This window comes from Anopheles ziemanni, chromosome 3 (assembly GCF_943734765.1).
Source record: "Anopheles ziemanni chromosome 3, idAnoZiCoDA_A2_x.2, whole genome shotgun sequence".
Lineage (NCBI taxonomy): Eukaryota > Metazoa > Arthropoda > Insecta > Diptera > Culicidae > Anopheles > Anopheles ziemanni.
In genome coordinates, this window is record NC_080706.1 from 6,529,839 (window position 1) to 6,543,151 (window position 13,313).

Here is a 13,313-nt window from a genome sequence, read left to right on the forward strand (position 1 = left end):
GTGATTTCTGGTAGTAGTAGGCTAGAGAACCGTTGGATACAAGAACAGTGACTTCAGTGAACATGATGCGTGCGTATGTAAGTGTCCAATTAAAGATAATAGTTCTAATGTTGTTCTAAGCCCGATCGGCACAATGGTGACGAACTTTGCATTAAATTGAGCTTAATGGTTCCGTGAGCCGCTGGTTTAAGTTCTAAGCAAAAATTATTTAGAAGTCACTCTAGCGAATCGAATTTAACACGTGCAAATAACTAAACAAAGCCTTGAAAACTACGCCTTTAAGATTAGAGATTTCCGTGGAACAATAGTGCATTCTGAGCACGCTCGATTTATTTTGAAGAAACTATTCGCCTTTACTTGTCCTTTCAGTTTCTTACAAATTTTCCTAAACTCTGGGCGTTTATTGTTTAGTGGTTGTTTATTTGAGTTTTTCTATTCTATTAAAAATGATTTTTTATTGTATAAGATTGCGTTAGAATCACTATTTTTGAATAAAATTCCATACATTCATGCGTCATTGGATTAGAACTACAACATCAATCTAGCGTTCTCCTTGTGACAACTCCCATGTTGAACGAAATGGGGTCACAAAAACTAATCCGAATCGAAATGTGAATACGACAATACCCCTTTAGTTGAATCCGACCCGCGACCCGGGACCCTTTTTCACCGGCAGTAAAAAAAAAACACCCAAACGCTACATGATCGAATTGAAAGTCACAATGACACTTATGCTTCATCAATCTCTGTTTGAATTATTGCAGGTGATGCTGTTCGTGGTGATTGCGATTGTGTCCACCGCCGCGGCCACCTTCGGATACGGCCTTTTGGGAGGAGGTAATGTTGATCAATCGATATCCGGCGGTTAGTCTATTTTTTTCCTCACCATTCGCATGTGTTAGCATAGGCTTTTCACAAAAAATAATCCTCTAGTGGAAACCTCCCAGGTTGTCTTTGTTTTACGTTGGATTATAGATTTGAAACGGTGGACGTACAGTAACGAAATGCTTGTTAAATTCTCTCTCTTCACAGGAGGATACGGTTACGGAGGCAACGGTTATCCATGTGTGTATCTCATCCATAGTCGAATTAATGGAGCTTAACTCACCATCATCCTGAACTGAAAACATTCTAGTCCAACCATTTGTAAACTACTATACATTTTACATGCAATTAACATACTCGTTTTTGAAAACCTACCAATGATTTTAAATGTATATGCAAATCAAAGACATTCCTAGAAAAATGATGTGGCTTCAAAAGTTCAAATTAAACTAAAGAATAATAATGTTATTTTAAACTTTTTTTTCACAAAAAATCTATCAAGGGTATAATGGTGGTTACGGAGGACATGTCGGGTATGGAGGCTACGGGGGCTACGGAGGCTACGGAGGATATGGAGGCTATGGAGGTTATCAGCCATATGGCTATGGATACGGTACGGTACATCGACAGTTTTATAAATAATTGAATATACTGAAATCCTTTATCCTTTCCTCCAGGCTATCCAAGCAAATATGGCGGCTACGGAGGATATGGCGGATACGGAGGCTATGGGTCAGGCTACGGTGGATACGGGGGTGGTTACGGTGGAGGGTATGGAGGTTACGGGGGGCTTAGGCCGTACTTCCGCTAAGGAAGTCCCCAAAAAAAAGCGATCTTACCTACATTAAGCTAGTGTAAAAAATTTCCACCCGCCAATGTGATAAAGCATGGACCCACTACATTCCCACTATCATTCCTTCAGAAAGAAAAACTACCTAGAATTAAGAAAAAGCTGATGAATAAAAGTATTGTTTAAACGTATCACTCTCTGTTTCGATCTCCCAATGGCGTAAGATTTACTTTCTCAGCACGATTGCCGTACCGTTGCGCGGGGGCGTCGGTTGTCGTCTGTTTTTGTCGGTCAAGGTCGGCCGAGTTCGTGGACAATGCGTGTAGATCCTCTGGGAGGCGGCGTAAGATTTGCGCTCAACCTTGGTACCGTTTCGTCGAGTTTGGAGCATCGATCGTGCAGGAAAGCTTGAACTTGTGCCAACGGGACAACCGGTTTGAAAAGGCTTGAAGCTGGCTTGGTGGGTGTTTCGGTTCGTCATTAAACCAAAGTTTACGTGAATCTAAAACATTTTGCGGTTACGTTGTGAGCAAAAATAATTTATTTAAAATATATATATTTGTATCATACATTTGTTGCATCTCAGTGGAACGTAACTATGTACACGCTACCAGTTTTGAACCCAAAAAAGCAAACGAACATCACTTTGAAACTTAACAAAATTTAACAATAAATGTGTGTTGATATTATTTATCAGTAATAGAGCACTACAAAAGAAACTTGTCGTCAAATAGATTTCATCTATTTTCACCTAACCTCCTCCTTCCTTCTTGCATAGAAACTGCTGCTCAATGTTTTGCGCCTTTCGCGGCAATTATTATCGTTACTTGCGTGACTTGAATTTCTTAGTTGAGTACATAATTATAATGATGCGTTCATTAGTTCATTCTTCGCTAGCTTATCTACCGTGCGCAAGAAAAACACACACCTTCGTACGGTCGTGCTTTAAATCCGTAAACTTATGCATGCCAAGTGAAAACTTTGTTAATCACCCTACTTCTGTTCTATCCTACCAATCACTCTACCACACTTCCGTCATCAATCAGCTAAAGGCGTTCTTGGCTGCTTTTCTCACGCTGTCTTACTATGGCCGCGAGGGTGGCCGGCTCGATTAGTGCCCTGGTGATTCCGTTCCCGTTTGCCACGGGTACTATTCGTTCGGTTAAAAGCAGAATTTCTATTCCTTCTACCGTTCGCGGCATAGCTTCTGGTTCATGTGCACCATGTGCAGGTAAAAGCGTTTTTAATCATTTTTTCCTAACCATTACGTGCATCAAATCATTCGACTAATTGACTTCCATAACTATGCACATACATCTTGGTTTGGTTTACAGCTTGGTTTGCCAAAAATACAGAACTCCGTCGGGTTTTCGTACAACTTCATCGCCAGAAAAAAAGCATCACAAGTGCTTATACTATCGTGCTGGAAGTTAGTGGATCATGTTTTGGGGAGATAATTCATTATGTTTTAACCATCAAGCTTAGTTACAGGGTTGTAAAAGGTGAAGGTCAACCCCCGAGAGAGAAATAGTAACGATATGCGGACAAACTTTTCTGCACGAACGATCACACGCTGGATAATCACTATCGGTAATCGATACATTGTAAGTAGAAAAAATGGATAGAAAAATATATTCTATGATCAAAGGGGATTAAACGCTGATGGACGGTGGCCATCCAACATTATTCTCGTCGATGCGGTTTTGGTGAATATCAATGTAATTGGTTAGGATTAAGAAAACATTTTCGAACCCACCTAAAGAAAGGATCAATCCAATTTCTAACCAGGCGTGTTTGCACTGTCTTTTTACAGCAACACGACACCAGTCACACAAATTAGTAAAAAAAGATATCCCTGTCAAGAAACACATGGAATACCTCCACGGTGAAACAGAAAAGCTCAAGGTTGTCTCGAATTATCACTGATGATAAGAGCAGCACCAAACACTCACAGAGAACCTAGTCGCGAGCTAAGCGTCTGTGAATCTACATTATCAAAGCACAACGTTGTGAGGAAAAGGGGACCCTAATTTGAGGGTTAGTTGACAGAACGAAACGGTAAATTTAAAAGCCTATAACGTGCGTTACACGGGGGGAATTGAACCGTTCCGTTGCTCGGAAATTTCTTTCGCACTACGTTAACACTAAACACATTTTTAAAACAACCTCGAGATCCTGGAAAACACGAAAGCGGGACGAGTGATTAGAAAACCTGGGCAAAAAGGATCAAGAGGGCTATTTTGCAAACTTACGCTATCCTCCGATAGTGATTAAGCCATTCTTCGAGCATTTGAGCGACCAACAGTGGACGTTTGTGAAGCTTCTGCTGTGCGACCAGAAGACCACCCTCAGTTTCGCACACTTCCAACCACTGCCGGATGAGCATTTCCTCACGGCCAATCTGCAAGCAAAAGGGAATTGAGCGTGTTAGAGAACGAAACCCCCGGAAACACGGTAAACTTTTCCAACGCGTACTTCATTTTTGTTCAGAAAATGAACCGGTAGAAGCTTCATCTCGCAGTCCATCAGCGGTAGGAAGGTGATATCTTCCCGGTCGTCTCGGGTAGCATCGATGCGCGAGTACGGTTCGGTCGGTACGAGCGCACTGAAGTGACCGCGCGTGTAACCGAGCGCGATGGGGGACGTAATGCAGAAGCTCTGCTCCCACAGGAGCGGTAGATAGACGCCCTCGAAGCGTGCGTATCCTATATCTTCGCCGCGGAAGCTCTTGACGTACTTTACGCCGTACACGATGATGGGACGTCGCATGATGTGCGCCAGGGCGAAAATGTGCAGCTGCTCTAGTGAAGAACCCGGGTGACTAGCGAGCGACAGGAGCGTGCTCCAGTCCTCTTCCAGCTGCCGATCGGCCATTGTGTATTGCAGTAGTGCCGCCTGGAACAGCTCGTTCTCCTTCCAGCGTGGGTAGAATCTACAATGACGATAAAATGATTGCATAAATAATCGCTTTCATAATATGTTTTGTTTTTGGCAACACTTACATATGACCACACTGATGCAAACTATCTGCCAGCGCACGGCGCAGTGTGTTATCACGATCGAACACACCCCATGTGGCTTGCATCACGGAATCGAGCAGACAATCGCCAGCACTACGATTCCAAAGCACCATCAAACGGGAACCGAGCCGCTCGGTTATTTCCAGCGACCAGTTAAGGGCTGGCGGTGGCATTTCTAGCTGCTTCTGAGCGTCCTTGTCGAGCAGCTCTTCGTACAGCTGCTCTTGTAGGGCCAGAGGCAACTCCTCGATGTCAGCCGGCAGCGAAAACGTCGCATGCTCGTTCACGTACTGACAATTCAACGAAGCTTTACGTATACGTAGCGATTGCGCAAAGTGCCGTCTTATGTCGCTGGCTAGATCCGGAGCTACGTACGATGGTACCCGCTTGATACCGGGACCGGAGCCGGATATTTGGGCCAACAGCAGGGGCAACATTTCATCCCGGTGAAACCGAATGGCCAGATGGATCAGCGTGTGGCCGACGTCAAATGCACAGTTGTTCTGGCTGAGAAGATGCACCTCGGACGGAGTCAGTGCCCGGCTCGGGTCACCGCCGCAATCGAGGTACGCTTCGACCGCACCGATGTTGTTCTCTGCGATGCCGATGCACGCATTCAACCAGTCCCAGTCCGGCTGTCGGCGCAGTAGGCGCAAGTGACGCTCCTGTTGATAAACGTCCATGTTGTTTTTGCCTTCCGTAACAAACTGTTGATTTCGTTTGTTGTTCACCATGATGTTGCTGGCAAGATTGATGCTATTTTCATCATGTTCCGGTGATGCTTTAGCGGCCAGTGGAGTACTCTTCCCGCCAGCGTTTCCCGCGGTCGGCTCACGAGAATGCAAACACATCGAACACTTTAGCGACTTGGGCCAGTTTTCGTAAGTGCACACGGAGCAGAACCATTTGCCTCCATTGTGCGGGGGACTGGCTACTCCGGCACGCTCTATAGTGTTGACGGGGGAGGACTTTTTAAAGCTCCCAGCCGGGGCCTCATTTTCCAGTGCATTCGTCGTCGTAGTCGGTCGCGAGCTAGATCCGTATGCAGCGGATGACGGTGAGTTGTTGCGGTTGCGCTTCGCGACAAGGCCGTTCTCACCGGTACTGCTGGGAATTAACAGATCCGTGGTATCTTCTTCGGAACTACCGCTTCGGCAAATGTTCATCGCATTTAGCTGCTCGCTGATGCTGTCGAATTCGGGCTTCCCTCTGGGTTGTGAAGGTTTTGGCTGTTGCGCCTGTTGAAGCTGCTGCTGCTGGTGTTTGTAACCCCCACCGACGGAACGTGACGATGCTGCTGGTCCCGGCACCGGATCGTCCTTGCGTATCGTATCGCACTGCAGACATCGTTTGGTGTGAGGAAGATTAAAGTACGTGCAAGCTACGCAGGACCATCGCTGGTTGCTTTCTTGCTCGGAGACTGTTGTCGTCGTCGTCGTAGCAACGATACTGCTCTCTAGATTCGGATTAGAGCGTTTGGTCGCGGAAAGCTGCTGTGTGGGGCTCAGGCTGTGAAAACATGGAAAAAATAAAAATGTATTTTCAAAGTCACATTTGTTTCATTGCACAATCTTGTTTCCAACCTACCGAAATATATCCTCGTTAAGCAGAGGTTTTGGGCCCTTGCACATGGTACATTTAAGTGAGAGCGGATAGTTTTCGTATGTACAGTATTCGCACACCCATTTCGACTGCGAACAGTGTTCCTCCTCCGGGGTTGCATCTTCCACTCGCTGATTTTGTTGCTGCTGTTGGGGCGATTCTTGTTCCTGTTGCTCGTTCGTGGATGACGAACCCGACATAATAGCAACTCGATGTCGTCACTCGTTTCCCCCCGCCAAATACCGAAAGTAACGGTCTCCTTTCCACTTAGATTGTAAAGTATCTTAATCCGTCTGGTTTCACGCTAGCGATGATCCTAGAAAAGAAACGTCTGTTTTCAAAGAATTCTTCCTATCCAGGTTGTTTACTGACAAAAATTTGGGTCAATCAGCTGGGGTAGTTAGGAAAGAAACAGCAATACACGCTTGACAACAAGCCCGCCAAAACACTCACATAGGAGAGAGCAAGAAGGTAGGATAGCTAGTACAATGAAGGGGCGATTAAAAAAAAGGAATATTTGAGCTCATTTAGGAAACCCCAGATATCTGCCACTAAAAAATCTAAGCTTACCTGAACACTTTGGTAGCGAGCAAAAATAACTCGCCCTAACGAATGGAGGATTATTCACCCAACAATATTTGGCCTGAAGGTGGTTTGCAAACCACTCCGGTTGCGAACTACTAACAATAAGCTTTCACAACTATTGTGCCAATCGCATAATTGCGCCACCACGATTCAGCAGTGCACAGAAAATCGCTCACCATTAGGTGCACCGAGCACCGAAAGCTTTCTAGAACTACGGAGAAAAGAACTGATCTTCACAACCACACCGAATCCATGCAGAATTATTTCGTTACCGATGATTTATTTACGAAACCATCGTCTGCATCTGCAAGATACAGCGTTCGGAATTTTTGTGAAGTTTTTGACGAAAGGTTGTCATTTGACAGTTTACGTAATTTGCCCCAGTGAAAAAGAGTACTCTATATTCCTATGACATCTAATGGTAGTCACAAGCTTGTAGAATTAACCGTCACCCGTTCAACCAAACCTACATACGTAGACGTTCAACCGGACTACCCGGGTAGTCCATACATTTTGTATGGGAGACTCCGTTTTCCTGTACTTAAGACTTAATAACTTTTTATCTAGACGTCGGATCGATTTAAAATTTTCAGTGAAGATACTTGATGGTGTTTCTCAAAATATTGTATAACTTTTATAATTTTAAAAATTCATTAAATATGTTAATTTGAGGTTCCAAAAAAATTCACCCTTCACATCTATGACCCAAACCTGTGTAGCTTCAACATTTTAGATAGGAGCTTGCATTTTCTGTATTTCAGTATACATATCTTTGATCATTAAAGCTGAATTGCTTGAAATTTTCAGAAAATTATTCAATTTTTTTTCCAAAAGTGTTTGAGAAATGTTCAATGTTCAAGTAGGAATGTTTCATTTGAAAACACGAATTCGATGATTCAAACATTTATGCCTTACGTATAGGTATTAAAATCTTAATCTAATATTAAATACAAGTATGCTACACATCAATTTGTTCAGAAAATGTGCGCCACAAACACGTTTATTAATCCGCTTCTAGTCGACTATGTGTGTGATTCAAAGTGTACAAGAAAAGCTAAGTAAAAGTGCGTGTTATGGAAAATATCAATCCTTAGAATAGATAAAACCGAACAGACTTATAGAAGAATTACTAGGAACAACATTTCTGACGAAAAAAGAATTAAATAACGGACAAAACTCTGTTCCCAGTTGGAGCATGAAGGTAGCATGAAGCGACAGAGAGTTAATTAATTTTTACAATATGTTATGCAATTTTCCAAAAAAATTCAAGTAGTTAAGTATTTACGAGCAAATATATCAGTACTAAAATACAGAAAAAGCCAACTTCTATGTCAAATATATGAACTACACAGATAAATGGTTATAAATGTGAATGGTGAAATTTTTTGGAACCTCAAATTAACATAATTAATGAACTTTTAAAATTATAAAAATTATACAATATTTTTGGAAACACCCTCAAGTATCTTCACTGAAAATTTCAAATCGATCCGACGTCTAGATAAAAAGTTATTAAGTCTTAAGTACAGGAAAACGGAATCTCTCATACAAAATGTATGGACTACCCGGGTAGTCCGGTTGAACGTTTGAGGGGTATCAACCGAAAAACGCAAATAAAAATTATTTAAATTCCTTGGAAATTTTTTTTTCTTCAGCAAAACGATAGAAAATGAGTTTTTCTAGGCATTCTAAAAATTTCATGCCGATACGTCAATCCAATCAAAAGTTAGAACAAAACAAAACTCTAAAAACTACCCGGGTAGGCGGTTGAACGGGTGACGGTTAATGTAGAATTCTGTGCAAAGGAGCGGTTTGTAGTCCTTTTTAAAACTATTTAAACTTATTCAGGCTTTTAGAAATCTCTATCTGAATCTTATAGATGAATTTATCTCGCAGAACAGTTTAGTTGCTCTATGAAAGGTTTACAGCACAACACTACTGTATAGATAGGGTTGTTTACGTTGAAAGTAAACACATCTTCCGCACAAATTCGGGCAATAGAATTCTTAAACCAAAAATATGGAAAAGATCTATAAGGCAAAATTGAAAAAGGTGGTGCAAGTGTGGTATGCGCTGGCTGAGTTCCAGCAGGAGCTGTATCCTGAAAATTCCGCCGGCACTAGTAAAGTTGAGTCGGGCGATATAACTTTGGAAGAGATTGGATTATCCGTGAATGCTGGGGAATTCGAAAACCTTCTACAGTCCGTTGATATTGAACAGCATCTCGCTAGTCCCAAGGATCTGCCGGTGAGCACATTTCATCCATCCAAGGCATGCACTCAATCGCTAATTACAAAAGTTCCGAAAAAAGCCATGCAATTCAACTGTGTTCAGCGCGCAGTCGAAACGCAAGAGAGTAAGGCGAAACGAAATAAAGCGGTGAAACTTCGATACAACCGGCACAAGTATATGGATAACAAGCAGTACTCGGAGCTTGATGATTTGGTTCCGTATAGAGAAATGTTGCTCCAACTTCGGTTCTATGAGCCATTCAAGTACAAAGTTGGCCGTGCTTTGGGTCACCCGAAGTTCAGTCAGGAATACTACGTTCTCAGCTCACAGTATTTGACCGCCTTGAAAGATAAGATTCTTTGCAAATGCGATGATGGGCCTTATTATGATATCAGTAATACGGGAGCACAACCAAACGAGCAGGATGCTCAGCCGATGCCAAAGTCTGGATTTTTCTTTATACACGATACATTCTACAACGACCTGCGGGAAGAATCAAACTATGACTATTCGGAAGTAGTCCGGAAGTGGGCTGAACGACAGCAGATGATAGGTGAGCTACGGTCTGCACGGATGGAAGATACACGCTTTGGAGATCTGAAATTTCGCATTGGATATCCTCAGGTAGGATCGCCTTTATTTTTAATGCCCTATTGTCGTGTACAGTAAATATTGGTTTATTCTCGTTTCAGCTTTATCAGCATCAAGGGAATTGCGAGCATATTTTTGTGGTTTCCGATTGCCGCTTGCTGACGCCTTCCGATGTGCTATCAAGCGCTCGTTATCCCATTTTAAACTCCTTTAGTTTTCCCCGTGATGTTCCATGCAACATATGTGGACACACCGAAGCGCAGTTTATCCTAAAAAATAGCAACCGACACATTTTCGATCCGGCTTACATATGCGGTGCTTGCTTAGAATCGTACCATTACAAGGACGGTCAAAAGATAGGAGAGTTCGAGCTATATAAATTTTCGGGCACAAAATTTACTTTGAAAGACGATGAAACAGCGCTTTCTGATTCGAACGAGTAATAAAGAACTAAGATTACTCAAGAGATTACTTAACTTTACATTTATTGGGAGCGTGTCGTATCACACTTGACATGGCTTGCTTCACTTGTGTTTTTCCAACTGTGCACGCAGCTGCTGGTTGAAGTCATTCTCGACATTGTCGTCATCCCAATTATCCTCCCACACGCTAAGCTCTTCTTCGTCCTCCTTATTACCAACCCAATCTGAAACAAGAAACAATAGATCAGTAAGTTGCAATGGAGCAGCACTTCGAAAGATCCGGCATCAGCTTGCTATGGCAAAAATGGGTAACCTACCTTCCGCGGGGAACTCCTCAAACTCGTCGTCTTCTTCGAGCAAACCGAGGTCCAGCTTAGGTTTATCTTTGTTTTCCTTGTCCGACATGATGAATGCTTAATTTGTTTGAAAATTGAATTGAAATTGTTTCGATGAGCTTGCTTTTCGTGAACGTCCGACATGCACGACGGAATGACGAATCAAAACAACTCAATGAGCGTGGTTAGTGTTGGCAGCATCGGGATTCGGAAGACTTGACAGATTCAAAGGATTGGATCCCATTTGACAGATTCGGATCAGATTTGATTCACTTGGGATTTGAGTCAGATTTGATTTGATATCGAAGTCGCCTTTTCAGAGATGTATAAAAGAAGCATTTCTAAACGTCGGAATCGATTTTCGATCTCATCGAATTATGAATGGGTTTGAATCGAATGATTCAAATCCCACAGGGAATTGATTATCCCATCACTACACATTGTAACTAACTGCTAGTTACCGCGTGACTACATTAAGCGTACCATACCAAAAACCTGGTACGGTCTAGTGACAGCTTACCAGTGACGATGGTGCGATAGAAAGAGAGAAAAATCGTTTTTTACCACCTGAGCCGCAGCAGTTATAACTGCTAGTTACAATTTGAACCGTCGGTTCGTTCCATAATCAAGTCATCGGAGAGGTTCAACAGGTTCGTTTTATATTTATTTATATATCCAAATAAACCCTTCGATAAATGAAATGATTGAAATTACTTAAAAATAAGGACAAATACTAACTTGTTCACTATACAGGTATGATTAGTTAACGGAAGCGGGTACACAAAGATGTTTCCACAAATTCCATAATACTCCTGAAGGATAAGAAAATTATATCTCAAAAAGGATACATTGATGGTAGAAATTTCTTTATGGAAGTTTCCCTGGTATGTGATCCCATTTATAGTTGCAGATTCAATAATATCCTTGAAGGATAAACTGATAATCTTTCAAGGAGATTATAAACATCCAGCTATAAAAAATCTCAAACTATAGCATTGGATAATTCGAGCAAATCTCCTTTTTGTAGCAGAACCCACGAAGGGTTGTAAATATATATCACAAAATGTAGAATTGTCGTGGGAATGTCCTAGAATAATTGTTTTCCCCTCGAAAACAGGATTTTCCACAGGGAATTTATGGTAGAAAATTTGTGGTGGCCATTGCCCTGGTGTATGTGATCATATTTACATGCTGGACATTCCATAATACCCTTGAAGAATAAATAATGTATATCTCAAATTATAGCAAAGGATGGCTCGTGAAAATTATCCTTGAAAATTTGTTTTCATTATGAAAAAAGGATATCCCACAGGACATTTGTAGGATATTTTTCATTATGGCATTTTCCCTGGTACATGTGATCCCATTTATAACTGAACATTCAATGATATCCTTGAAGGATAAACTGATAATCTTTCACGGATATTATTGAACATCCAGCTATACATAATCTCAAACTATAGCATTGGATAATTCGAGCAAATCTCCTTTTTGTAGCAGAACCCTCGAGGGGTTGTAAATATATATCACAAAATGTAGAATTGTCGTGGGAATGTCCTAGAATAATTGTTTTCCCCTCGAAAACAGGATTTTCCACAGGGAATTTATGGTAGAAAATTTGTTATGGCCATTGCCCTGGTGTATGTGATCATATTTACATGCTGGACATTCCATAATACCCTTGAAGAATAAATAATGTATATCTCAAATTATAGCAAAGGATGGCTCGTGAAAATTATCCTTGAAAATTTGTTTTCATTATGAAAAAAGGATATCCCACAGGACATTTGTAGGACATTTTTCTTTATGGCATTTTCCCTGGTACATGTGATCCCATTTATAATTGAACATTCAATGATATCCTTGAAGGATAAACTGATAATCTTTCACGGATATTATTGAACATCCAGCTATACATAATCTCAAACTATAGCATTGGATAATTCGAGCAAATCTCCTTTTTGTAGCAGAACCCTCGAGGGGTTGTAAATATATATCACAAAATGTAGAATTGTCGTGGGAATGTCCTAGAATAATTGTTTTCCCCGTTAAAACAGGATTTTGCACAGGGAATTTATGGTAGGAAATTTGTGGTGGCCATTGCCCTGGTGTATGTGATCAAATTTACATGCGGGTCACTCCATAATACCCTTGAAGAATAAATAATGTAAATCTCAAATTATAGCAAAGGATGGCTCGTGAAAATTATCCTTGCAAATTTGTTTTCATTATGAAAAAAGGATATTCCACAGGACATTTATAGAATATTTTTCATTATGGCATTTTCCCTGGTACATGTGATCCCATTGATAGCTGCAAATTCAATAATATTCTTGAAGGATAAATTGATAATCTTTCACGGATATTATTGACAATCCAGCTATACATAATCTCAAACTATAGCATTGGATAATTCGAGCAAATCTCCTTTTTGTAGCAGAACCCTCGAGGGGTTGTAAATATATATCACAAAATGTAGAATTGTCGTGGGAATGTCCTAGAATAATTGTTTTCCCCGTTAAAACAGGATTTTCCACAAGGAATTTATGGTAGGAAATTTGTGGTGGCCATTGCCCTGGTGTATGTGATCAAATTTACATGCGGGTCACTCCATAATACCCTTGAAGAATAAATAATGTAAATCTCAAATTATAGCAAAGGATGGCTCGTGAAAATTATCCTTGCAAATTTGTTTTCATTATGAAAAAAGGATATTCCACAGGACATTTATAGAATATTTTTCATTATGGCATTTTCCCTGGTACATGTGATCCCATTTATAGCTGCAAATTCAATAATATTCTTGAAGGATAAATTGATAATCTTTCACGGATATTATTGACAATCCAGCTATACATAATCTCAAACTATAGCATTGGATAATTCGAGCAAATCTCCTTTTTGTAGCAGA

The 13,313-nt window shown here is 41.1% G+C and overlaps 4 protein-coding genes across 4 annotated transcripts; 2 read left to right on the forward strand and 2 right to left on the reverse strand.

Moving 5' to 3' along the window:
- Positions 1–722: 722 nt before the first annotated feature.
- Positions 723–1,636, forward strand: LOC131289566 (keratin-associated protein 19-2-like). The gene is made up of 3 exons (XM_058318850.1): positions 723–837; positions 1,328–1,438; positions 1,503–1,636. Exons 1-3 carry the CDS (start codon positions 723–725, stop codon positions 1,634–1,636), a joined length of 360 nt encoding a protein of 119 aa, XP_058174833.1.
- A 2,011-nt stretch (positions 1,637–3,647) lies between these two features.
- Positions 3,648–6,513, reverse strand: LOC131287398 (ubiquitin thioesterase trabid). The gene is made up of 5 exons (XM_058316442.1): positions 6,223–6,513; positions 4,618–6,144; positions 4,091–4,547; positions 3,868–4,016; positions 3,648–3,790 (listed from the first exon to the last, which is right to left on the reverse strand). Exons 1-5 carry the CDS (start codon positions 6,435–6,437, stop codon positions 3,772–3,774), a joined length of 2,367 nt encoding a protein of 788 aa, XP_058172425.1. The 5' UTR covers positions 6,438–6,513; the 3' UTR covers positions 3,648–3,771.
- Positions 6,514–8,841: 2,328 nt separating this feature from the next.
- Positions 8,842–10,105, forward strand: LOC131286408 (snRNA-activating protein complex subunit 3). Its single transcript, XM_058315354.1, has 2 exons — positions 8,842–9,678; positions 9,747–10,105. Exons 1-2 carry the CDS (start codon positions 8,842–8,844, stop codon positions 10,086–10,088), a joined length of 1,179 nt encoding a protein of 392 aa, XP_058171337.1. The 3' UTR covers positions 10,089–10,105.
- On the reverse strand, positions 9,731–10,560 carry LOC131286409 (26S proteasome complex subunit SEM1). The gene is made up of 2 exons (XM_058315355.1): positions 10,385–10,560; positions 9,731–10,291 (listed from the first exon to the last, which is right to left on the reverse strand). Exons 1-2 carry the CDS (start codon positions 10,470–10,472, stop codon positions 10,170–10,172), a joined length of 210 nt encoding a protein of 69 aa, XP_058171338.1. The 5' UTR covers positions 10,473–10,560; the 3' UTR covers positions 9,731–10,169.
- Positions 10,561–13,313: the final 2,753 nt, after the last annotated feature.

What these genes read in the sequence shown, in the direction of transcription:
- LOC131286409 (XM_058315355.1), bottom strand. Translation starts at nt 10,472, where the DNA reads ATGTCGGACAAGGAAAACAAAGATAAACCTAAGCTGGACCTCGGTTTG. An exon ending in TGAGGAGTTCCCCGCGGAAG is followed by an intron (nt 10,292 to 10,384) that starts GTAGGTTACCCA and finishes TTCTTGTTTCAG; the next exon opens with ATTGGGTTGGTAATAAGGAG.
- LOC131287398 (XM_058316442.1), bottom strand. Translation starts at nt 6,437, where the DNA reads ATGTCGGGTTCGTCATCCACGAACGAGCAACAGGAACAAGAATCGCCC. An exon ending in TTGCATCAGTGTGGTCATAT is followed by an intron (nt 4,548 to 4,617) that starts GTAAGTGTTGCC and finishes TCGTCATTGTAG; the next exon opens with ATTCTACCCACGCTGGAAGG. An exon ending in ATTTTCTGAACAAAAATGAA is followed by an intron (nt 4,017 to 4,090) that starts GTACGCGTTGGA and finishes TTTTGCTTGCAG; the next exon opens with ATTGGCCGTGAGGAAATGCT.
- LOC131286408 (XM_058315354.1), top strand. Translation starts at nt 8,842, where the DNA reads ATGGAAAAGATCTATAAGGCAAAATTGAAAAAGGTGGTGCAAGTGTGG. An exon ending in TTCGCATTGGATATCCTCAG is followed by an intron (nt 9,679 to 9,746) that starts GTAGGATCGCCT and finishes TTCTCGTTTCAG; the next exon opens with CTTTATCAGCATCAAGGGAA.
- LOC131289566 (XM_058318850.1), top strand. Translation starts at nt 723, where the DNA reads ATGACACTTATGCTTCATCAATCTCTGTTTGAATTATTGCAGGTGATG. An exon ending in ATACGGCCTTTTGGGAGGAG is followed by an intron (nt 838 to 1,327) that starts GTAATGTTGATC and finishes AAATCTATCAAG; the next exon opens with GGTATAATGGTGGTTACGGA. An exon ending in GCCATATGGCTATGGATACG is followed by an intron (nt 1,439 to 1,502) that starts GTACGGTACATC and finishes CCTTTCCTCCAG; the next exon opens with GCTATCCAAGCAAATATGGC.